This window comes from Quercus lobata, chromosome 3 (genome assembly GCF_001633185.2).
Source record: "Quercus lobata isolate SW786 chromosome 3, ValleyOak3.0 Primary Assembly, whole genome shotgun sequence".
Lineage (NCBI taxonomy): Eukaryota > Viridiplantae > Streptophyta > Magnoliopsida > Fagales > Fagaceae > Quercus > Quercus lobata.
This window is the reverse complement of record NC_044906.1, coordinates 73,868,796-73,896,200: the sequence shown is the minus strand read 5'-3', so window position 1 is coordinate 73,896,200 and position 27,405 is coordinate 73,868,796. Positions and strand designations below refer to the sequence as shown.

At 33.0% G+C, this 27,405-nt stretch overlaps 1 protein-coding gene across 1 annotated transcript; it reads left to right on the top strand.

Annotated features, from left to right (window-relative positions):
• Positions 1–5,630: 5,630 nt before the first annotated feature.
• Positions 5,631–8,139, top strand: LOC115979214 (cytochrome P450 78A5). Its single transcript, XM_031101196.1, has 2 exons — positions 5,631–6,670; positions 7,081–8,139. Exons 1-2 carry the CDS (start codon positions 5,723–5,725, stop codon positions 7,687–7,689), a joined length of 1,557 nt encoding a protein of 518 aa, XP_030957056.1. The 5' UTR covers positions 5,631–5,722; the 3' UTR covers positions 7,690–8,139.
• The last annotated feature ends 19,266 nt before the right edge of the window (positions 8,140–27,405 follow it).

Genomic DNA, 27,405 nt, shown 5'->3' with positions numbered 1-27,405 from the left:
AGGATCTGTGGCCAATCTGTGGTTTTTTTTTTTTTTATTTATTTATTTATTTATGGGTTTGTGTTCTTGTTGTTCTTGTTCAAGACACACTTAGATCTCAATTCATATGATTTTTAATTTGTAATTCTGTTTTTAATTTTTTTATTTAGTTAAAATTAATAAATTAATTTTTTTAATTTGGATGTTGACATGGCATTTTTTAATGCCAAAAAACATTTTTTTATTATTAATTTAGGCCACGTGGACATTAATTTAGTATTATTTATTCCTGCCGTTTGCCACGTCAGCTTTCTCTGTTTTTGATGTAACGGCAGAGACCAAAACGGGAAGCGTTTTTCAGGATAGGAACTAAAAGCTGTAAAAATAAAATGTATGGACTAAAATGGAAATAGCCTGAAAACGTAAGGACTAAAATATGCTTTCCACCTTTTTTTTTTTAAAGACATATATAGGCTTTTGATTCAAGAGTATATACGTGCGTCTTGACGATGGGAGCTCGGATCTATTTGAAATCTGTTTATTTTGTTAAAATTAAAATTTTTTTACTAAAAATATTGTAGACAAATGTAAAAATTAGCTGAAATAGTATAATAAGACCCATGAATAATACCAAAAAGTATAGTGAAACTCATAAATAGTAGTAAAAATAAGTTAAATAGTAAAATAAACTGATTTTTTAAACTAGAGCCAAACGCACACTTATTATACTGTTTCATACCATGCAAGTTGGGGTTTATGAGTCCACACAAAAATATTTATTTTTTATTCAACGAAAAAAAAAAATCAAGAGTATATAAAATCAATACGTCACATTTTTTTTTACATAAATTTTACAATAAAACCTAGTTTGTAAGCATTTGAACATTCACACTAGTCCGTGTATAATTAAAAAATAAGTAAAATTTATAATTTTGCCTAAAAATAACCCACATCAGTCTGTGTATAATTTTGTAAATTTGCTATAATAACCATGTAAATTTACACTGATTTTATTCATTTTCTATTTAGTTTTTTTTTATATATTTTTTAATTTCTTTGCATATCTCAAGGATGAAGAAAAAGAATGGATGGTAGTTGTTGTGTATGAAGAAAGAGAAATAATTTTAAAAATAAGAAAAATTGATATTTTAATAATATGTAGTGTAAAATAGATAATCTGATGGAAGATGTTTTGAAAAATGAGTATGTAAAATAGAAAAAGTATGTTATCATGCTAAAATAGATAGAAAATTTTGCACGAATTGATACAAATGCTCTTAACATTGGGGGTGTAAAACCCCCCAAGTTGCTATTTTACACCCCCACAAACTAAAAACATGTTTTACCCAAGTGTGTAAATCCAAAAAAATTTCACTGTAACTAGTTTGTAAAAGTTTTTTATTCTCAAATATTGTCTCTCTCCTTTCACTTTTGTCTCATCACTGTATAATTGATTTGTTTATATTACTTGCTGATATAATTTATATTATTTTAGGGGCAAGACTTAGGTACAATATTTAGATGTTATTCATTAGATTTCTCTCTTAAATTTCTGCCATGTGGCTTTTTTCTCATGGGATGGAAGTATATTTTTTAATTAAGTAGCCATATGATAGAATCTTAAAAGGAAAATTGAAGGAACAACACATAAAGTACTGGACATAAGTTTTGTCCTTATTTTGATGAGTTGTATGTAAAAATAAAAACTGTAATGTTGGGTAAATTGTAAAATAGATAAAGTAGATTTTGAGGATGTAAAATAGATACTTTTTTTTCAATTCCCGGATGTTAATAATCTAAGTTATTAATGGTGAATAAAAAGATTGTGTTACTAACAGATCCAAATTAGAGCACCTGTAGCAGTGGAGTTAAATAGCTATATAGCTATTTTAGCTCCACCAAAACACAAAAATCAACCATACAATAGTGGAGCTAAAAGTATATTTTTTACCTTCATTGCTACAGTGCATTGCTATCTATAGCTGTGCACTGTAGCTGAGAGCTAAAATAATAATAATTTTTTATTCTCCAGCCTGTTTGTGTGTGTGGTTGTGATAGTTGTGTATAGTAGATATATTATTTTATTATAGCAGATATCTTATTTTATTATGATATTTATATTATTTTATTATATTGAAAACTAAAATAGATCCACTGCTGTAACATGTGTATAAGTAAAATAGATAAAGTAACTTTTTGTAGTGTCAAATAGCTAAATTTTTAGCTCCACTGCTGTGGATGCTCTTAGAACCAATAACAATTTAACATATAAGCTTTGTTTATATAACAATTTAACACTTAGGATTTATTGTAAAATTATTGTGAATACATTATGTCAACAGCATATATATTACTCTACTCATGGGTTATATGAGCATGAAAATAAATCCTACCATACGAATGCTAATTCTGTTGTTAATAATCTTGCTATTTATAACTCCGTTGGACCTGTTTCATAGCTTTCCTTCATCCATAGGCAACCTTGAATCCTTGGTAAGCTTGTGCTCTCTTGTTCTTGCTATTTGCTCAAAAAGAAAAATAATTCATGGACAAAATTAATTTTCATAGTATTTGAAACTCATGTCACCAAAAAGAAGAAGCAATAATCTGACATGGAGTTATATATGTAAGAAAATTGTCAACCAAGTCATTTGCTTCTATCTACCTATGGGTTTGTTTGGGATCTGCTTATTTTGCTAAAAGTTTTATAGATAAATGTAAAAGTTAGAAGAAATAGTACAATGAAACTTATAAATAGTACCAAAAAGTTCAATGGGGCTTATAAATAGTAGCAAAAGTAAGTTTTTTTTTAGTAAACAATAATGCTTATTAGAATACACATGCAAATAATAATAGTGTTTTAAACCGGATTTATAATACATTACATAATCAAAGTACAACTACAAAAGAGCCTAACCTTTGTAGTAGCAAAGATAAGTTAAATAGTAATATAAATTGATTTTTTAATTCTTGCCAAACACACACTATGTCTATTGCAAGAGCAATTGTTTGTAATCACTTGGATTTGCTTTTAGCTTTCAATTGTGCTCTTCAACAAATCAACAAAAAGTTTATTCAAACAATCAAGTTATAATTCTTACTCACTTTTCACTAGCTACATCCAAAGTTTGATGCAACTCTGCACTAACAAGGGAATTTTACTCTGGTCTTTAATGTACTATAAGTTGGTATTAACTTCAGCTTTTAATTTTTGGCTTTTAGTTTTTATGTATATATTTTTAAAACTTCACTTTTTCAAAAAATTTTAATGTACAAGTATATTTTTAGCAACAAAATTTTAGCAAAAAACAAAATAAACTGTTCCCAAATGAACTCTAAAACTAGTTTAGGACTAGCTTAAAAGTTAATTTTTTTTTTTTTAAGATTTTAAGTATAGTTTTTTAAATCTTCACATTTTATTTTTTACTTTTTTTTTAAGTAAAAGTATATTTTAACATATTTTTATAAAAAAATTTTAATAAAAATTAAATAAGTTATTCCTAAACGGACACCTATAAAAATGCCGACACAATCGTATTTAAAATTGTTCCAATTTTAGCCAAAAGTTTAAGAAAAGACACCAAATAAAAAACGACAAAAACACTTTTTGCTAATATTATCTTCTCTTTTCTCATGATGACGATATTTGGGGGCACCCAAAACAAATTATGCTATAGAAAAGAATCACTATACAATTCCTGAATAAAGTTGACGGTCCTGATTATCTTATCACTACGATCCGATAGCAATAAGTGGGACCCTAATCTCCAAAAACTTTATATCTTAAATTCTTTATATATACTCACGATTTTGCCCACACAAATAGTATCCCAAACAATATCCTATGATAAAACTTTGGCATTTTTTGGCTATGGGGATGACAGAAAAGACAGGCTACGATTTAGAAATTGATTCGCATCCCCCAAAAATCTGTACTTGTTTTGTTTTCATGTTTCATTTTTTGCAATTTTAACCAGGGTTGAAAATCTTCTAAGTTTTAACAAATCTATAACTTTCAGAAATTGGTCTCCTTCATGGTTGCAAACGAGTTGAGCCGAATAGAATATTCAAAGTTTAACTTGTTTTATTTTGAACATGAGTTATAACACACGCTTTGTTCCACACTCTCTTTTCCAACTTTCTACCCCGACACGGCTGTCGATTATCCATAGTCTTTGCATCTCCTTTATAGTTGTTGATCGTCCCCCTCATTTGAGTCATCGTTAGTCATCCTCCTTCATGGTCTCTACAAGGGGACTAAAGCGATTATTGGGTTTGATTCGGAGGTCAATGAATATTTTGGTTTGGAGGTGGAGGTGAATTTTTAGTTTGATTTGGAGGTGGATTTCTGTTTCAATTTTGGGTGAGAATCTCAGTGTTTGTTGAGAAAACAAAGGATAGCTAATGGGAAAAAAATAATATAAAATAAAGAAAAATGATTATTTAAATAAAATATAATGTATAATAGATAACTTTATTTTAAGTTAATTTTAAAGAAGATGGAATAGACAACCTGACGTGGGTATTTTGAAAAATTATTTAGGTAATTTTTTTCTTCTAAAATAGACAAAATTTTGCATGAGCTAATACAGATTCTATAACAATTAAAATTCAAGTCAGGTTCCACATGAAACCTCAAATTCATGAATTCATTTTTTCAAGTTAACATCTTCTATATACTAAAGGATTTGATACGTTTTTTTTTAAAAAAAAAATTTTATTTATTTAATTTTATTTAAAAAATATGTTACTAAAATGAGAATTATATATGTTCTGCTCTTATTAGTTCACTTATACTCCATTAATAACAATATACATTTCATAGAATAATAAGGGTGAAGCAATAGACTTCTAGACTTTTATCTCATTTTACTTTATATATATGTTTTATTTGTTTTGAAGTAAAATATTTTTCAAAAAATGTTTTTTCATTTTCAGGTGTATGTTTGTAAGTAAAATGTGGCTAAACTTGTAAATATTTTTTGTTGACTATAAAATCATTTATAAAAAACTGTTAAAATTTTTTGTAAAACATTTTACAAAAACATACAGTGGTTTTTCTCATCCCATCTGGTGGCTAGGTCACCGGTCCGATGGGATGTGCAGCCAAAGCCACCGCTCTGATTACCCGTGCCCACAGTCTGATCATCGAAGACATTGTTCCTGTGATCAATGTTGGAGGCCGTTCTGGTGGTTGGAGACACTATTTTTGGTCACCAGTGATGGCAATTCGATTATTGGTGACGCTACTCCAACAACGGGCACTTGCAGTCAGGTGTCAAAGTCATTATTTCGGTAGCCAATTCATGCAGTTTGGTCATTGGACCTCTGGCACCAACGGTTTAGCCACCAATTTTGGTGGTTTGTTTGTAAGAGGTTTTTTTTTGAAAGCGTTTGTTTGTAAGATTTTTTTTTTTTTTTTTTGACAAAAGTGATAGCTGGTTTGTAAGATTTTACTTGCATACAAATGTGTTAAATTTTTACCTTGTAAAATTACGAACGTACCCTTCGAGGGTGGGGCTTGAAAGTTGAAACGAAGTAGAAGTGGAGGACCAAATATACAATATTTTATTTTTTAGGAATAATATACAATTTATTTAACCTCACCTTTGTGTACCGACTTCCAACTTCCAAGCTCTATTTATTGAACACCATTCCTCACTGTCTCCTTGTGCGTCGTCTCAACTTCTCTCTCTCTCTCTCTCTGAACCAAAGACCTTTTTTTGAACGTCTATCGTTGAAAATGTCACTGGAAAACGAGTTTTTGTTCTTCATTCCCAGGATGTTTCATTCATCCACTATTAGCTACGAAGCTCTTCTTTGCTTCATGCTTTTCATGGCCATCTTAGCTTTCTGGTTGGCTCCAGGTGGGCTAGCGTGGGGTCTCTCCAAGTCCAAAACTCCCTCTTTCATTCCTGGTCCACCAGGGTTCCCAGTCACTGGCTTACTCACTGTTTTCACTGGGCTAACCCCGCACCGAGTTCTTGCCAAACTTGCACATAGCTTCAAGGCCATGCCTTTAATGGCTTTCTCTGTGGGGTTCACTCGGTTTGTCATCTCTAGCCACCCTGAGACTGCTAAAGAAATCCTCAATAGCTCTGCTTTTGCTGATAGGCCTGTGAAAGAGTCAGCCTATGAGTTGCTCTTTCATAGGGCTATGGGCTTTGCTCCATATGGTGAGTATTGGAGGAACCTAAGGAGGATCTCAGCTACCCATTTGTTTAGTCCGAAAAGGATTGCTGGGTTTGAGGGTTTTAGAGTTGAAGTAGGTCTTAAAATGGTGGAGGAGATTAAGGCTTTGATGGTTGAGAATGGTGGCGTCGAGGCTAAAAAGGTGCTTCATTTTGGGTCTTTGAATAATGTGATGATGACTGTGTTTGGAAAGTGCTATGAGTTTAAGGAAAAGGGAGATGGGTTTGAGCTTGAGAAGTTGGTGAGTGAAGGGTATGAGTTGCTGGGGATATTCAACTGGAGTGACCATTTTCCTCTCTTGGGCTGGTTGGATTTGCAAGGTGTGAGGAGGAGGTGCAAGACTTTGGTCTCGAAGGTGAATGTTTTTGTTAGAAAGATCATAGAGGAGCATAGGACGAAAAGGGCTGATAAGGAAACTCTTGGGGACTTTGTTGATGTCCTGCTTGATTTGGAGAATGATGAAAAACTCAGTGACTCTGACATGATTGCTGTTCTCTGGGTATTTCTCTTTTTCCTTTACAAAGTTCTTAACTTTATACTTAGTTTAGCTTTCTAGGACCTTTTTCAAATCCAATTTCATATTGAACATTTGAATATATTTTGTTGTTGGTGGTGTTTTTATTCAGATATATTTCTAACATGATAAGGAAAACAGTATCAAAGTTTTCAACTTTATGTTAGTTCTAGCTTTCTAAGACCTTAGTCTAATCTAACTTTATGTTGAATATATTGTTGGTGGTGTTGTCATGCCAGATGTTTCAACAGATAAACATCAGGAGCTATTTTATTCACACTTCATATTAATTAAAGTAACTGAAAGGCTTTAAACTTTATGTTACTTTCTAGCTTTCTATTCCAGCTTTCTACGGTCCAATCCCGTACTAATTAAGGTGTATTGTTGTTATGTAGGAAATGATTTTTAGAGGAACTGATACAGTGGCTATACTCTTGGAATGGATTCTTGCAAGAATGGTTTTACACCCAGAAATCCAGCTGAAGGCTCAGGCTGAAATAGAAAACATAGTTGGAAGTTCAAGGGTTGTTTCTGATTCTGACATTCCCAACCTGCCTTATCTGCAAGCCATTGTCAAGGAGTGTCTCAGGGTTCACCCACCAGGGCCTTTGCTCTCATGGGCTCGTCTAGCTATCCATGATGTTCATGTTGGTGACCACTTTGTTCCAGCCGGGACAACAGCCATGGTTAACATGTGGGCTATCACTCATGATGAGAAAGTGTGGTCAGAGCCAGAGATGTTCAAGCCAGAGAGGTTCATTGATGAAGATGTGAGTATCATGGGGTCTAATCTAAAGCTGGCTCCTTTTGGTTCAGGAAGGAGGGTCTGTCCAGGAAAAGCAATGGGTTTGGCCACTGTGCACCTCTGGTTGGCTATGTTGCTTCAGAGCTTCAAATGGGTTCCTTCTGATGACAAAGTTGATGTGGACTTGTCTGAGCGCCTTAAGCTGTCTATGGAAATGAAGAGTCCATTGCTCTGCAAGGCTATTCCTAGGGGTGCTTGACACATGTTGCTCTGGGGTTGAGCTGTGCTGAAAAAAAATGTGGGCCTGGTTCTATTTCCTAAAATATAGGGTGCTTTACAAATTAGGTCTAGGTTTTAGTAGTCAGTTATCTTCCTCAGCTTTATATTATTATATATAGTACGCCAGGGTTTATGGGTCTGTGCCAGCTTTGCTTTGTGCTATGAGAGTGAAGTTACATGTAACTTCTACAAGCTATACTTTCTTAATGGGGACCTTCTTGCAGCTGCAGCATGTTTGTTTTTTGTTTTTTTTTGGGCTGATGTGTGTAGAAATGGACCTAATGGTGGCCCCAGCACAGCAGTACCTATCGTTTGGCATTAGCTATATAATATAGGCTTTATGTGTGCATGGCTCTGTAGTCTTCAAGTCTGTACACAGTTTTAAATGGTTTGATGTGGAATGACAATCTTAGGTCTATTAATTGTTCTATCTACTAGTAGTTTTTTTTTTAGTTTTTTTAGTCTGGTCACTCGAAACAGTTGGACTCATGGAGGTCCAACCCCTGAATGTTAGGAATAGTTTCATTGTAGAAAGGTCGTATGCATGGGAAAATAAAGGCAATTGCATGTGTTTATTTTAAAGGTACAAATCATAACAATTTAGTACTAACATATCCATTCCAATAGTAACTCCAACACAAAGAGGGAGAGAGAGAGGTATCTTTCTTATATGGTCTAGATCGAAATTATTAACATTATTGTGTTACTTTATGTAGGTCATATTGTCATAATTTGATGTGATAAAGACATATTTGAAAGAATGAGTACTCTGCGAATGAGAACCTTCATCTACATAAAATGGATGAGAATATAAAAAATAAACAAGTCTAGCTTGTAATGAAAACCAAATAAACAATATTGGGGCTGGCCCCAAGAAACACAAAAGAATGTGCTATAACCAAGAATTAATGGAGAAGAATTGTGTCAAGAAAATTCTCAGCAAAAATATCTTCTTGGTTGTAATTATTTAACTCCTAATAATCTCTCTCCACAAGTTGTTTATAGTGCGTTGTGACTCGTAACCTTTACGCTTCCAGTGATTTAGCCAGCTAAACAATTCATATTTCAAAATTTAGGGTACATTTGGTACACTGAATAGGGATTACGACAGAAATTGTAATCTTTATTACTAGTAATAAAGTGTGTTGTAATGTAATAACTAAACCTATTTATTAGTTTGGTTGTAAGTTATAATATTAGAATGTGTTTCTAAAAAAATATATATATATATTAGAATGAAACTTAACATTTATTTTAGGAAATATCTTACTCATACAATTATATCTCCTTAAAAATTGTTATTTTTAAATTTAAGAAAGATATGTGTTATTTTTTATGATTTTTTATTTTTATAATTGTCAGATTTATATAGAAAGTTTGTTTATTTGAAAATATATTAAGTTTTGAAATTATTACACTTACTAAGGAATAGTTAATACAACCTTTTAAAGAGGAATAGTTATTCCTCATTTTGAAGATTAGCTATTCATACTAAGGAATTACTAATACAACTTCTTAAAGATGAATAGTTATTTCTCATTTTGAATAATAGCTATTCATAAGGAATGACTATTCCTTGTAATAAAAACATAACCAAACTAAAGAATAACTAAATCATAGGAATAATTATTACATTACAGCGCCTATTACAGTCTATCAAACATACCCTTAGTGCGTTCCATGAGATTGAGAGTTACTGCACACAATATTAACATTGATATAGCATGTTATTATATACTAATATTGCAAATAGCATTCTCATTGGGTAATTTAAAAAATATAGCTAAACGTCCACAAAAATCCTATATAGTATATATCAAACTAACCAAAAAAAATTAACAATGAATAGTGCTATGCCACACGTAGTGACAAACGGTTCATTACCAAAGATAAAAAAAAAATATATATATATATATTTTATATTATCTTTCTCTCTTAGAAAATCAACCCAATAATCCCTCATTATTGCAGCAACCCAAGCAAAAATCAAGCCCAAAAAAAACAACATAAAAATCCACCACCAATCTAACCCCATCTCCACCTATATGATGGCAACTGCCTATGCCCATGCACTATGGCCCACTGTTTCCTATCTAGACTCCACCCACTATCACCCACGGGTCTTTTGCTCCGCTCAGATCTGTGATTTGGGATCACCACAAATGGGTCTTCAACCTGCGAGCGATGGCGCCAAGACCGATGGTGACGGGTGGTAATTCACGAGTCGACTTTGGGTTGTCCGGCATGCGGAGTCAAGAAAATGATATTTAATTGCAATAGTGATGTATTAACGTTGATGTATGTGTATGAAAAAAATAAATAACTAAACTAAAAAAAAAAAAAAAAAAAGAGTTTTTTAGATTAGTTTAATTAACTAAAATGATGAGAGGGCCGACGTGAATGCTGACATGAATTTTGACGTAAGGTATCGCTTTCATGAAGGACCTGCAATTTAAATTGATAGCAACATGCATTTACGTTGTCCTCAAAAGGCCAATGGAGCAATGACAAAAGTTGACTGCCTCTAATATATTGTAATAAGAAGGACTACAACTAATTATATTAGTACTTTTAAAATACTTATTGGTCAATATAAAATTCATGTTAGGTTATTTGTTTAAAAAAAAAAAAAATTAATAATTCGTTCAATGAGTATAAAATTCATGCTAGGTTATCTCTTTTGAACATATTTAAAAATTTGCATCCACTAAACAAAGTTCCAAAAGCTGACTATTTCCATTCTACCTAATCATGGGATGAGAATTTGATCCACAACACTCTCTCCTACTGTTTTTTGGGATCCACTTGAAAATGCATATATATATATATATATATATATGAGAGAGAGAGATTCTAAGGTTCAATTAACATAGCTACTTTCTTGTGATCTTTCTTTCTTTTTTTTTTTTCTTTTTTTTTTTTGAAAATTTGATAGTACATGAGGAAAATTTGAATCATAAACTATTCAGTTGAAAACAATAGAAAGTACCAATTGAGTTGCAAAAACTCTTGACACTTTTTTGTGAGTTAAAAGATTTGGTATTCCATTTTGGAAATGTAGTACCAGAGAAAGCCATTTTCATCATGTCCACATTAACCAACCTTATCATTCTGTTAGCAAAACAGCCAAAAGGAATGTACAATTGTCCATTCCTTGGCATCACAGGTGTACTCCCATTCCTCTGCCTTTATTCTTCTTTTTGGTTCGTGCTATATATCTTTGTCCTCGTCATAGCATTTTAATGGAAACTAGATGCCAAATACTAATGGTGCATATTCTTTTCAGGAGGACATATTGATTTGCAATCACACAAATAGTATAATGTTACTCAAACATAATAATGAATCTTTTTCTTAGTCTTGTAACACTCAATTTTGTTCTTAATTATGGTATAATTAATGGTAAGTTTTTACTCTTAGGAAGAATCAATGCCTATATCTTGTGATTTTTTATTAACAAATTGAAAGCAAAGTTGAAATCAATCGGAGATGAGAACAAAAACTCCACTGGAGGGTTTAGGAATTAATTAAGTTAAAAAGGATAATGATTGACATATGTAATTAAAATCAAAACCAATACTTACCATATAATTAATTAAGTCATTCTCACTTCAAGAATTTGCCTCCAACCACAACAAAAACAACTAGCCTTATGATATATGTGCACTTCAGGCATTTTTAAAGGCTTTTGTTTTATTTTTGTTAGAGAAAGATCATTCTCCGTAGTCCCTCCTAAAAAGGAAAGAAATTATAACAAATAAAATTAAAATTTTAAAATCGCTAATTGAACAATTTAATTAATACGTCACAGTGCCACACATTCAGTAGCATAAATAAATAAATAAAACTAACCTTTTTAAAAATAATATAGCTTTTAGCTTTTTGTGATTTCGTCACACATTTAACATAAAAGCTACCAAAATTTATATCTTTTAATAAATACTATGAAAATATACTACCAAAAATTACGGGATACCCAAATGACACTAAATGAGAGAATTAATAGATATAAATTTCATACTATTAAGAGTTTTGGAGAAAAGTTAAACACTGTTATGGTAAAAACATGATCTAAGATCAATATATATTTTTAAATTTTTAAAAGACTTTTTAAATATTTAGTGAAGATAGTTTTGACAAAACAAAACATTGAACAACAAAGAGTTTTATTCCATTCCAATTATACATATAAAATAGATAAGGATAATAATGGAATAAATTAAACAAGGACTACAAAGAAAGAGTAGAACCAAGTAAGATTCCTTATAAGTGGCTGTCATTTTTATTAGTTAGAATTAAACCTATTATAGAAGTTCATTATCAGGCAATGGATGCACTTTATAGTATTGCTGATCAAATGATTGAAGAATAAGAACCGTACCCAAACAAATATTGATATAGTCACAGCCTGCTTTTAAAGGAATATATCTTGGAGGACTTTGTTCCTTGTAAAAGCTTACTACCTTTTCCCTTAAAGAAGATGCATTTTAGATTTGGGTATCCATATACGGACCATGCCAAACTTTAGGTGCCAAAGAAATGCAAGCTGCTTTTTTTTACTCTATTTTGATTGATTCTCATATCTATACATATTATCTATCATATGTTGTGCAGTACAAATAATTCCCGAATCATAGATTTGTTCAGTACAATATAATAGGGCTAGAAATGTACCAAACTATTTATAATAACTTGAGTTCAATTTTGGAAAAATGTTTGATGATGTTTATTTTTTTTTAGCAAATAAGTTAAGTTCAAGCTTAAGTTTAGGCTTGACTGTTGAATAAGCCAAGTTTAAACATATTCATGTGTTTGTGAACCAATTCATGATGAACATGAGACTTTATTTAATTATATATGATGTTATATTTTTATATGTATATTTGTCTAAAAATATATTTATATAAACTGAAGATTATACTGTGTAAATTTGAAATTAGGTTCATATGATATCAAATTATGATTTTTAGTTTATTGATAATATAATTTGTCTATTCATAGTAGAAATCTATTGATTTGTGAAGGGATAAAAATTTTTAATCATAGTTTTATTATATATGGGAAAAATATAAGTCAATCAAGTATGTAGCTCACGAATAAGCTCAAACGTGTTTGATAAGAAAATGAACCAAACTTGAATATATAATTTTGTTTGGTGATAAATCCGAGCTTAACTCATGTTCAAAATAAAATTTAATGAGCACGTAAACTTTTAATACTTAGCTTATTTATAACTCTATGCAATAGTAAGAGGGAGTAAAGGTTATCTCTACCTAATCCATATATTCTTATTATAGTGTAGTATGATATTGAGCTTTACATGGTTTGCTTTACTAGCTCTAACCATTTATATATGGCATGAGCAGGTTTTTTTTTTTTTTTTCTTCAACCATTACGAGGAAAAGAATTAATACCCTTAAGAAGGACGAATAATACTGATTCAATTTATTATTTTTGGCGATTTAAATTCTTGAGACAAATAGTCGTTTATCAAGTTTTAACTACATCATTGTAATGATTAGTTAAGTAAATGTTAGAACTTGTGGATTTTAATTAGTTAGCTCAACTTATAAAGTTAATGGTTGAATAAGAGATCTGAGGTTCAATTTCTGCTTACAACAATAACTGATGGGTCTTTTAGTCTGATAATAAAGAACTATTATTAGAAACAGACATAATAGGTTGAAACTCTTTAAAAAAAAAAAGGTTAGAACTTTCACAGTAATGCTAACCATCCTAACGTACCTCACTTCTTGATGTCATCAAGTTTGATATGCATGTGGAGAATCTTAAATTGTTGATAGGATTTGCTAGCTGAACATTAATAGTGAATATTTTTGTTAATTTGGCAAGTATTGAGGACTAACATCAAGATAGTCATTTAATGAGGCTCTGTTTTAGTAAATTCTTTATGTGATTACTTGTAAAAGGACTGTAACAAATTGAGAATTGATTTCTCAAAAAAAACAAAAATTGATAATTGGAATGGACTTTCAATTGTAACTACAATAATCTTCTTTAGCGATAATTATCTTGTGGAGCAACTGTACAACTTTCATAACTCACGGTCACAACTTAAAAAAAAATATTTGTAAACTATAAGCATAGCCTAGATATATAAGCAATTGATTGTTTATGTAGAGACCTATAGTTTAATTGGCATCTCCTCATATACAAAATGTTTGGAAGTCTAAGGAGAAAAATGTTCTCACTACGAGAATATAATAGCATATTATTATACCTATCTTAAAAATAAAAAATTTATAAGGATAGTTTAATGCAAGTTCATGAATTCCTCAATTATATGGGATTATACTGTCAAAATTAGATTATATATATAATACATATCCAGAATACACTAAAAAGATATGAATCCAAATGAATATTTTGGTATCCAGAATACACTAAAAAGACATGAATAATCCAAGTGACACCACCAAGTTCATCCGACTTCATAACCATGCATGAAGGATTTTTTTTGCTGCAGAAAATGCATGTTTAAATTTGTATGAAAACAAATTATGAGTCTTGGAGTCCAAGTACTTGACAACATATCACCAGTAAAATTATTGCAGGCTGCTTCAAACTTTTGTTGTTCTGCAATTCGATATATATATATATATATATATAATCATCTGATTAGTTGCTTTAATGATTAAAGCTCCTTTTGTTTGGTGCGAATCTATCTGAAGTTGTTAAATAAAAACCTTGTGCCTAACAAATAACAATGGACTTTCAAAGAAGATTTGGTGACATATTGGGGATAAATAAAGCTAACAAAGCAATAGTCAGAGGCATATATATATCATTATGTGAGTGATTCCCGGAGGGGGGGAATGTGTTTAGGCATTTTCTACATTTCATAGGCAGTATAAGCATATGTTAAAAGGGATTTAGATATATTTCAACAAGTAAAAGTAGTAATACTACAAATAAAATTTTTTAAGTATGTACATGAGGATACACAATTCTTGAAAAATTAGTACATGACATATGGAAAAATTAGTACATGACATATGGTTGAGATAAGATAATTAACAAATTAATTAAAAATCAAATAATTTTTTAAATAATAATAAAAAAAAAAAATCCTAACCCAATAAGGACATGCATACATGTTTGTCATCGACATGTCCAACACAATCATGACAGGCATGCATGAGTGTTATTGACATGTCCGACACAATCAAGTCGAGGATTTGGAGTTTCAGTGCTTCTTAGATTTTGATATTAACTTACAGAACTATTCTTTCAATTTGATTTGTGCACGTAAAAGCAAAATTTCTTAAGATTGTTTTTCTCAAATGGTAATAGAAATTATCTGATTAAAATTTATATATTGCTTAATTATTTTAGTATAACAAATGTTTCTTGATTTTCAAAGATGGGGGCACAAAAGATGCTTCTAAATCATCCTATATATATCAGATCTCTTAAAGCTAGGCATATTGTTAAATGCTCCTTGAGAGAAATCTAGCAATAATAGAAAAATGAGGGTGATTGCATCTAAGAGCAGGACCTAAGAAACTCAAATTAAATTTGAATAACTTTAGAAGAATATAAAAATCGATAAATTAAAGCCATTGGAAGTTAATGGTATTGAGAGATTCTTGTGCTATTGGAATTATATTCAAAACTGTACATTCATAAGGTTGAAATCTACTTTTCCTCAAAAAAAAAAAAAAGAAGTTGAAATCTACTAATTAATTCCCTTGACCATGTAGTTTTATATCATCTAGTTGCTCGAGCAAAGCTACAAGGTAGGTCGGTATAATATTCCCTTGGTCCATTACTTGCACATATATATGGCAAGATCTCTTGAAAAGCTTTCTGATTTATCTTTGATTTTTTTTGCTTTTGCTTATTTGTTTTTACTTTCTAGAGAATATTTACATGGTGGAAACTTAAAATCTTGGGGAAGCTTTAAGAAGCCAAACAAAAATAGGGAGAGGAAAAATCAACTAAAATCTTTGGGGGGGTCTTTAAGAAGGCAAAGAAAATCAGCAATGTCTTTTCTTGTTGTACATGTTAGCATTGTCTTAGGGCTTGACATTTAATGTCTATTCTTTTTTTTTTCTTTTTTCTTTTTGAGAAAGTTTTTATATATTATTTAGTTGTGCATGTTAGCATTATTTTCTGTCATGATTGGAGCATATTTCAAATGTTAACCCCTTAAGTCTATGCAAACGATTCTCTCTATTTGTTTTTGAAATGGAGAAGATCCTTGAGTCAATGTACTAATAACACCATCAAAACCCTAACCAAGCTCTTCAAGTAGACCCATGTTTTGCTAAAATGTATTTACAAAAACACATTTTGCCGCCACAGAGGTTGGGGGGGATTTTTTTTATACATTGATAATTGGGGGTGATAGGAATTTAAACCTTGGAGGTATATGTTAGAAACACCATAAAGTGCTAGCTAGTTGAGCTACAAAACTCTTGGTGTGGTTTTTTTTTTTTTTTTGGTGAGGGAGGGGAGACTTAATAAGACAAACATGTTAGCTAACCGGCTTTCTAAGATTTACAATAATAGCTAATTAAAGGGTAGTCCAAGTCGATTAGATCTATGATAGGTCATAGGGGTAAACCCTTCTTCTTTTTATATATAATTATTATATTATTTATAGATCTAATATGTTCAAATAAATCTATAAAGTATGAGTGTAAATAAATTTCAAATTTCACATGAATTAGTAAAGCAAAATGATTTATATCATTACTTGTATTTGTACATTAAAAATAATGTTCATATGAGAAAGAGAAAAACATTTATTTTCTAGTATATATATATATATTTTGTTTTCTTAGTTGTCATTCTATTATACGTTTCTTCCTTCTACTCAAAGTTATTAAAATTTTAAAAAATTCTGCATGAAAACTGAAATTCAAAAAAAAAAAAAAAATCTATATAGAAGTATGAATGGTACACTGAATTTAATTAAAAATCAAGACTAGAAGAAAAGAAAAATATTTGGATTATTTGTTTTACTATATTTCAATCTAGTAACATATTTAAGTTGCTTTCTATAATTTGGTAATAAGAGCACCAATAACTTAAACAAAAGAATTCAAAAAATTAAAAATTTACAGTAAACCATAAAATATTGGATGAAAAATAGTTTTTTTTTGGGGGGGTAAAATACGGGAAGAAAAATAGTAATACCTTTTAAAGTTTAAACCCATGTGTAAGCCCAATAAGACCACAATGTCTGGAACTGATATTCCAATGGAATCGTAGCTCATGTCATAGCGTGAAATGGGCCGAATCCAACAACAATTATTTATTTATTTTTTATTTAGAACACTCAACCTTACAAATTTAGATTGAAGATTTATTTATTTTTATTAATTTAAAGTTGTATATAATACCATGTTAATTGAAGTCTGTTTTTGATCAATTATTATTGGGGATTTTTGCAAACAATCATAATGCATGTTAATATAATGTTAATTTGGTTATTGAAATGAAATTTAAGTGATAGTTTAGAGGTAATAATATTATTTTATGCTGTTCGGTGATTATAATTCAAACTACCCCTCATTATTTACTTATCTAAAAAATAGTTATTAAACTTTTAATTTGGACGTTCAATTTCCGTAGACAATAGATGTCATGTGGCCATTACAACAATAAATTTTCAATATTTTTAAAAATTAGACGTTTAATCATTCACGATGTGACAATAGTCATCTAATATTTGTTTTCACTCATTTTCTTGGCAAGTACCTTGCCTTTCCTCTAAAGCAACCCGGCTCTTCTTCCTAGGATTATAATTTCATTTTAGAGAGAGTGAAGCAAAAGCTCTTGTGATGGAAAGCTAATGTGTTATCATTGGCTGGTCGCTCAATTCTCATTCAAGCTTCTTCAGCTGCAATTCCATCATATGTCATGTAGTGCTCTTACCTCCTTGGCAGAATTTTGGATGGCATAGATAGAGTTAACTAAAATTTTCTTTGGGGGTTTTCGGATTCAGTTAAGAAAATCCACTGGATTGGATGCGATAAGGCAATTAAATCTAAGGAGGAAGGGGTCCTTGGTTTGCCATCAGCTGAGGGAAGGAATATTTCCCTTCTATCCAAGCTTAATTGGAGATTTCACACTGAAAGAAAGGCGATATAGGCCCAAGTCTTAAAGGTAAAATATTGCAACCGAAGAAGAATAAATGCTTCTAATGCGAACAAACTCCCCTGCTCACTTATATGGGCAGCAATGAAGAGAGGCATGGATACTTTCAGGAAGGGAAGTAGGTGGATGGTTGGGCGGGGATAGCAATTTGAATATGTGGGTCAGTTACTGGATGAACGGGGGTCCACTTTGACATCTTATATAGGGGCCCATTACGCAAGAAACAAGTCAATTGGAAGTTAAGGAAATCATGCTGGACACAAGTTGGGATTGGGATAAAATTTCTTTTGAACTTCCTAGAGAAATCAAGTTGATGATTCAAGCAACTCCTACTGCACTCACAAGCAGAGGTTCTAATAAACTGGCTTGGGCTGGCTTTCCTCAAGGTAACTTTGATTTAAGAAGTGCCTATAGGATTGTTATAAGATTCGAAAATAGCCCCCCTTTCTTGGCTAATTGGATTTGGAAAGCCGATACCTTCCCTAGAATTAAAACCCTTCTTTGGATGTGTGCCCACAACAGTATTGGGGTTAAGGCTTGCTTTAAGAAGAAAGGTGTAGTAGAAGAGAATATATGTCCTATATGCCATAGAGCTCCGGAGACAATTTTGCGTGCCCTTCGTGATTGTCCTCAGATTAAATCGATGTGGACTCAATTGGGGATCAATACTTCAAATCAAACCTTTTGGAGAAGTAATCTGCAGTACTGGCTTACGTCAAATGGAAGACTGAATTGCAAATTACTTGCTGTGAGCCCTCCATGAAGAATTGTTTTTCCATTTGCAGTGTGGAATGTTTGGAAGAGCGGGAACAAATTTGTTTTTAACGGGAAAACTCGAAACCTAAATATGGATGTTGACATACTAAACCAATTGATTGAATTCATCCATTGCGTATCTTCCCCAAGGTTGCCGACTCGTAAGGTGGTTAAAAGAATTTGCTAGGAGAGGTCGCCAGAAGAATGGATGAAACTCAATACGGATGGTTCGTCCATTAATGGTTGTGTGAGCGTGATTAGAGATGATAGTGGCCGTTGGATAGTATAGTAGGCTTTACCAGATGAATTGGGATCACAAATAGCTTTGTTGTAGAATTGTGGGGGCTCAAGGATGGGCTTATGATGTGCTGCAATCTAAATATCTCATCTCTTGTAGTTGAAATAGATGCAAAAGCTATTGTGGATGTTTTAGGTAACTCATCTTATGTGAATAATAATATTTCTCCTATTTTGGATGATTGCATGCTGTTGGCTTCCCGCATTCGGCAAATTCAAGTGAAGCACTGCTACCATTAGGCGAACCAATGTGCTGATAGCCTTGCTAGGATGAGTATTAGTTAGGATCTTGAATTTTCTTCTTTTGATAGTCCGCCTATGGACATGATTAATGTTTTTGAGAATGACCTCAATGGGATGTACTCTAACAGGATATGTCCTGAACCTCTTGTAGTTCCTAAGTTTGCTTTATTGAATTGTCTTTCACCAAAAAAAAAAAAAAAAAAAATCCATTAAAACAAGCCATAAATTTCTCTTTTCTAAATCACTAGTGGTCTAAGAAACTCTAACTCATTGTGTGTCTGTGTACTTGTAAAGTGATCTCGATTCTATTTATAGCACCTAATTTAATTTACCAATTTTGTTTATCTCTTCTTGATTGGTCTTTAGCTTTTTTAGTGTTCCCAATTCTATTACGCTATTACCTCTATTGTATTCTCCACTTGTTTCATCCTCTTTTTGTTGATCCTCCTCATTTGTCTCTTTCTCTTTCCCTCAATATCCTTTTAATGAACTACCACAACAAATACTCTACTACTAGATGGGTTCCACAATTTCATTAATTTTTTTTTTTGGTGAATAATAATATATTTTATATTAATGAGAAATAAGAGAATGCCTCGAGTCATCTCCAATTCTTTTTTTTTTGAAACCAAAGCAAACTGCTGGATTCATTGCCAATAAGAAAAGAAAGTACAACAAGCCAAGAGAGAAAGCTCCAGGCAAAAGCAGATTACAAACTATCTTCCTGAACAATTTGAAACAGCCAAGGAGGACCTACTCCTCTCCACACTTGAGATAATTCCTTCTGCCTTTCAAACTGAGCCAACTCGTGAGCTGTCTTGTTGTATTCTCTTTTCACATGCTTGATTTTCCAGCTATTAAAAGAAGCAAGCAGACTATGAATTCCTTGATAAATATGGCCAAGACAGCCACCATTTCCAACTGCTAAAACACTATTAATTGGTACTAGAGCATCAGATTCCAAAATTATTTAGGAAAGCTTTTGCTCCTTGGCAAGAAGGAGACCACATTCCATTGCTAAAGCTTCAACTTCCTCCACCAAGTACTTGCCCTGTAGATATTTACAACAAGCAGCAACAATATTGCCAGCTGAGTCCCTAATTACAGCTCCCACACTAGAGTTCTTTTCACCATCCGAAGTAGCACCATCAACATTGATCTTGAATATATCTGGAGGAGGCGCTAGCCATTAACCTTCTGACCGAGACCAGCTCTAAGCACAAGCTTTTGAAGCCTTTTTGAATTCACAAATATATTTCTTTGCAAAGCTCCAAATATGATCAAGCATTTGACTTGAGAACTCATACACAATTCTATTTCTATTGCACCAAATTGCTCAAGCGGCCCCAAAGAAAATATCCAAGTCACTGGATGAACCATATTCCAAAATCTCCATAGCAATATCTACAATATTTCTATTTACATTCAATAACAAAACCGGACAGCACCATCACTGCCGCAAACCGGGCAAACATCACAGGTATCAACACCTCTCTTATGTAGATTCACAAAAGTAGGAAGAGCATTCTTACATAATCTCCAAGCAAAAATACGTACCTTGGGAGGAATGTTTAGGTGCCATAGCTTTTTCCATAGAGGACATCTAGAATCACCAGTAGAACATTCGCCTGCCTCCAAAGTATCAAGCACTCCAACAGTAATATAATACGCACTTCTAACACTGAATTCTCCTTTTCTATTCTCCACCCATATAATCTGGTCTTCTGGAAGGCTGTGGCAAAGGGGAATATTTAGAATAGTCCTTGCTTCAAAAGGCAAGAATAGAGATTTCACTACATCACCTTTCCACCTCCTAGTATCTCTATTAATAAGCGCCGAGACCCTAGGGTAATCATTAAAAGGCTTCGGGGGGGAGATAACTTTGTATGTTGTTGGAGTTGGAAGCCATTTATCCTCCCAAATAAGAATCTTCTCGCCATTGCCAACTCGCCATCGGGTGCCTCTTTTCACAACTTCCAACCCATTGAAAATGCTCCTCCAAGTATAAGAAGGGCTAGATCCAAGCTTAGCGTGAAAAATATCACCATGCGGATAGTATCTTGCTTTAAAAATTTGGGCCACCAGAGAGTTAGGATTCGAAATCAATCTCCATCCTTGCTTAGCTAGCATAGCAAGGTTGAAGGCTTGAAGATTTCTGAACCCCATTCCACCACTCGACTTAGACTTACACATTTCCTTCCAACTTACCCAAGCAATTTTTGACTCTTGACCCCTTTGACCCCACCAAAATTTCCTCATCATTGCTTCCATCTCATCACAAAGGCTTTTCGGGATCTGGAAACAACTCATCGTGTATGTTGGGATTGCTTAAGTAATAGCTTTAATAAGGACCTCTCGGCCACCCACTGAAAGCATTTTTTCCCTCTACCCCGATAATTTCCTCCCCACCCTCTCTTTAATTTCAGCAAAAATTTCAACTTTTGACTTGCCAATCATTGAGGGTAATCCAAGGTATTTTTTGTGGCGAGTATCTTGCATAGGCCCCAACATATTCAACACTTCACTTCTTCTATCATCCGGGGTATTATTGCTAAAAAAGATTGAAGATTTATCTGCATTAAACTTCTGACCCGATGCCTCTTCATATAATTGGAGAATATTGATAAGATCCTGGCATTCTTGACCATTTGCTTTGCAGAATAAAAGACTGTCATCCGCAAAAAATAGATGAGTAATCTTGGGGCAGCCATGACATATAGAAACTCCACTTATTCTGTGATTTCTGTCTGCATCATTAATAAGAGAGGAAAAACCATCTGCACATAAAAGAAAGATATAAGGCGAAATAGGGTCTCCTTGATGGAGACCCCTCGTACGAGTAATGTTACCATAAACAGCCCCATTAACAAGGATAGAGTAAGATACAGAAGTAATGCAATGCATGATCAACTCTACCCATTTTTCATGAAAGCCCATTTTAACCATCACTAGTTTAATAAAACCCCACTCCATCCTATCATAGGCTTTACTCATATCTAACTTAATTGCTACAAAACCGTCTTTACCTTCCTTTTTGTGTTCAAGATAATGTATAAGTTCAAAAGCAGCAAGCACATTGTCTGTAATAAGTCTACTGGAAAGAAACGCACTTTGATTTTCAGATATAATCTGAGGAAGGATCACTTTAAGACGATTAGCTAACACTTTAGATATGAGTTTATAAACAACGTTACAAAGACTAATAGGTCTAAAATCTGTCATCTTTGTGGGGTTTTTTATTTTTGGCACCAAAGTGATGTTTGTTTTATTAATTTCAGCCATAGACATATTAGAGTAAAGAACATTTAATATCATGCATATCACATCATTACTAACAATACCCCAATAATTTTGGAAAAAGGTAGCAGACATACCATCTGGTCCAGGAGTTTTTGTTGGATGCATCTGGTTCAGCGCTATCTCAATTTCCTCCCTAGTGAATTCTTGAATTAGGGACTGATTCATTTCCTCCGTGACTTTTGTTGGAATAGCATCAAGAACTTCCGAAATACGAGTTGGGAAGGCAGGAGAATATAACTTTTTAAAATATGATACCGCCACCCCCGCAATGCCATCAATCGAGTCATGCCAATTCCTTCATCATCCATGATACAGCTGATTGAATTTTTCCTCCTTCTATCTGAAGCCTTAGTGTGAAAATATTTCGTGTTTTGGTCTCCAAGCCCAAGCCATTGCACCTTAGCTCTCTGGTGCCACTTAATTTCTTTCCTTAGAATATTAATTTCACCGCCCAAGCTGCCATTTCTGTCTCTGCAAACCAAACTATTGAGAGTCTCCCTTTTCTCTTGAATTTTCTTTGGAATTTGCCCAAACACCAATTTGTTCCACCTAGATAAATTATCAGCACAACATCTCAATTTTGCAGCTATTCCCATAGGAGAATTTAACTCTTGGCAGCCATCCCAAACCCCTTGGATGATGTCTTTGCAGTTCGCCCTTTTAGTCCACATTGCTTCGAACTGAAATTTACGTTTAGTGGGATACCTCTTAACAGCAGTATCATCGGTTAAAAGCAAAGCGCAATGGTCAGAAGTGGATTCCACCAAATGATGCACTTTTACATCTTTATAATGATCAACCCAATCAAGAGTTGCCAAAGCATGATCCAATCTCAATAACATTCTGCTTTCACCCTCTTGCATATTACACCAAGTAAACTCAGGCCCAACAAACCCAAGATCTTTGAACCTACACTGGTGAATAACTTCTCTAAAATCATCCATCTGTTTTTGTGATCTTAGCACCCCGCCCAATTTCCTTTCCACCGATAATATTTCATTAAAATCACCAAAGCATAACCAGGGCAGATGGATCTTTCGACTAAGGCTTCTCAATAACTCCCATGATTCTTTTCTAAGGTGGGTTTCAGGGTTCCTGTAGAAACCGGTGATACACCACTTAAAACTGGACTCAAGGTCAATCACCACTGCATTAACAAAATTCCTAGAATAGCTTTGGATTTCAACCTTAGTATCCCTACACCATAACAAAGCTAAACCCCCACTCCTCCCAACACTAGGAACAGTTAAACCATTCAATAGACCAATTTTAAATTTCACCTTTTCCATTTGATATTTCTTCATTTTTGTCTCCGACAAGAAGACTATCTTGGGCTTACAACGTTGCACGAGCTCGCGCAACACTCGAACTGACCGGAGGTTCCCAAGCCCCCGGCAGTTTCAACCTAAAGCAATCATTGGTCTAGGCGGTGCTGCTCAACAGTCACCACTGTTTCATCAAATAAATTTGCACCCCCTTCCTGTTCCCCAACGTTAGCACATAAACGTTTATGGACATTTTCATCAGAGATAAGCAACATTTCATTATTAAACTTTCTTTTTTTACTTACCTCTTGGACTCTTTTTGACTTCACCACCTCTTGGGCTTTCCCTTTTTCTCTAGCAATCTTTTTAATTCTCCCTTTAGTTCTTTGGGCAATCACACGGTCTGGACAAGGAAGCTGTGTCCGGTCTACCAAAAAGTGCTCTTTTTCTTCTAGCCCCACGGGCTTTTTCCTTTCAAGCTCATTTAAATTCAGCCCATTCTTCTTTTCCCCACTTAAGCCTTCATTCTCATTTATTCTTTGTGGGCTTACACTACCAGCCCCATTAGTATCTGGCCCAAATGGCTTTCTAACTACTTGTTGACCGGCTTCAGTCCTAATCTAATTAGTCCTTATCGAACTAGTTCTCTCTTCATTCTGCCCATCACGTGTCTTCTGCTCCTCCACACTGTTCAAAGCTCCTGTCAACGTCTCTTCCCATCTGGCCTGCTCACCGTGTTTCCTGTGACTTGACATATCAGGATTCATCTCATGCTCCAACTGATCCGCCTCCATCATAAGCGCTGCACCCTTCTCCGCCTCTACATTCCCGTCAACCACCATCGCTGGCGAGCTTTGGTTGCCCGCCCCACTTCCTTTTCTAGCATCACCGTCCACCACCATGGAAGCCAAGCCTCCTTTCTCAGCCACAAACTGCTCTTTCAGCCTTTCTTTTTCACCTCCAAATTTCAAAACTCCACTAGCTTTCAACCATTCACCATATTGCCTCCCTGATAATTGCTCCAGTGAACTATCTTGACAATGTTTTTCATCATGCCCAAGTATTCCACATCTATAACAGAGAGTAGGTAACCTCTCATACCTGAAATCCACCCAAAATCTTCCACCTTCATCATTCTTCACATACCCCCCTCTACGGAGAGGTTTATCAATTTGCACCTCAACTCTTATTCTTAAAAACTTTGCTTGGTCTGTTTGTATAGCTCTCTTGTCAACCTCCAACACTCTTCCAATTTTACTGCCAATATCTCTTCTAATATCTTCAGTCATATTCTCAAATGGCGGACCCCAAATTTGCACCCAAAAAGGAGAATGGGAGAAAGTAATTTTTTTTGATGTCAAACCTTTCCTCCACCGGCAAAGAAGAAGGAGGTTATTATCAAAATTCCATGGGCCACTTCTTTCCATCCACTCTAACTGGTATCTAGACCCAAACTTAAACTGCAAAATATTATTACCCACTTCCACTATTCTCAGATCAGAGCCCATTTTCCAAGCTGCTTTCAGAGTGTTCTTCACAGCTCTAAGATTTTGATGGCGATCTGAAAGTAGACGCCTAAATAAGCTCAGAGAGCATTCTTCAAAGATTTCAGATCTGTTGCTATTAGTAATAACAATATCCTCTTCTTCTTCTTTTGTGAGCTTCAAGTTTCCCAAACTATTCACTACATCCTGATCCATACAGCTACAACCAAATGAAATATGGACTACAACCACTTTAAGGAAAATGGTGTAATCCAAGAAAGAGCCTGGATAAGATTTTTAGGGAGGGAATAATCTCTTACCTGACTGAGAGAGAAAGAAAGCTCTTACTGTACTGAGAGAGAAAAAGCTCCTACAGGGGAGAGAGCTCCAATTCCAAGGACAAGCATCCAATAAGGAAAATAAGAGATGAAGATAAACTCATCCTAATTACAAAAGGCTGCCCAACAGGCCACATTGAGAGCCAACAAATTTATAGTTTTAAGAAAAAAATGAAATCCCAACAACATAAAGAGGAAAGAGCTACTTTCAAATCATAGAAGAATGGAACAAAGAACTAAGGATTAGAAACATATAGGTTTATTAAGGCTTCAATGATACCTTTGGAATCTCAATAAAAAATAACATATTAGATCTTGTGTGAGATAGCCAGTTTAATGGCTTGGAAGGCTACTTGGGCTTCTCCTTGAGTTGGATCTTCATTTTAGAAACATGGATTCACAGTTTCATTAGCTAGCACTTATTGAACACATAAGTATCGGACACAGATAAAAGGACTTGTTTCAAAATAATATATAACATTATGGTTTAAAATCCAAATTGTTCAATTTACCAATTTTGTCTATCTCTAGCATCTCAAACTCTACTATCTTTGCAATCTTCCTCATTTGTGTGTTATTTTTCATGATGCTCATTGCTTAGCCCCTCCTCAATCTCCATCAAGAACAAGAATCACCAGAACAAATACTTTGTTAGTAGAAGGATACACAATTTTCTTACATGTCACTTAGCAAACAGTACATAAGTATTAGCCCTCCCTTTCTTTATAAAAAAAATGGCTTATATCAAAATGCTACATAAAGTTAGAGTTTCAAATCTTTTTTTTTTTAATAAATATAAGGGCACAATATTGAAGCACCAAAAACTTTATTGATGAAAATTACAATATAGTTCATTTAATAATTTGAAGCCTCACATTATCTAATAGTTTATAGGCAGGAATTTAAATTTTAAACTACATGTCCCATTATATTCCTTTAACTTTATAATAAATTGCTAATGACTCTTATAATTCAATTGGTTGATACTTTAGAGATCAAATCTCCTTCATCCCAACTATTAAATTATTAAAAAATAAATAATAAATCTAAGAACATAGTACATATATATATTTAGTTACACGACCTATTTAATGAGTAAAGTGATTTATTAAATAATACATGTGGATAATTTTATAAATTATCAAGTAATATGTTGGAGGATATTGTCATATTGTCATATTTGCTTCAAACCGGTCTAAAGGAAAACTTGTCCATAATTTTTTCACAACTATTAATATAGCTTAATCCTAGTAATTTTATTTTTTATTTTTTGTGAAGTTGGGGTATTATGGTATTTGAACCCCAAAATTTATCCGTTGTAGACATTAGGGTTAGGATGATTCGAACTATAAATATCTCCGTTGACACTAGATACAAACTCTCTTGCCCTTAATCAGGTATTTTTTTCTTTGGATAAAAAAAAAATTCAAGTAAAGTTAATATTATCCTTATTATAACGAACAACTATTGTTTATCAAAAACAACTTTTTTTTTTTTTGGGAGAAAAGTTTATATAAAAACTATACTTTTATGAATAGAGCTTTTCTTCAAACTGAAAATCTAACCATTGAATTTTATGTTCCTTATATTCTTAACATGCATATCAAATTTCATTAAAATTTGATATTATTTACTATCCGATCAGTTAACTTATTTTTTTTATACACAATTTTAGATCATAAAAATTTAAAATTTTAACATTTATTTAATAATTTTCTTGTAATTTTGTAAGTATTAAGAATGTAATAAGAACATGCAATTTAATGGTTAGTTTGAAGAGTTTTATTTTTTATTTTTATTTATTTTTATGAGAAACTTTGTTTCCTTTAACTTTATCCCAAAAAAATAAAAAAATAAAAACTATAGCTCTAATGGAAAAATGAAA

Bases quoted from the DNA above. Each gene is read 5' to 3' on its own strand.
- LOC115979214 (XM_031101196.1), top strand. From the start codon at position 5,723: ATGTCACTGGAAAACGAGTTTTTGTTCTTCATTCCCAGGATGTTTCAT. The intron at 6,671-7,080 runs GTATTTCTCTTT...GTTGTTATGTAG, and splicing joins ACATGATTGCTGTTCTCTGG to GAAATGATTTTTAGAGGAAC.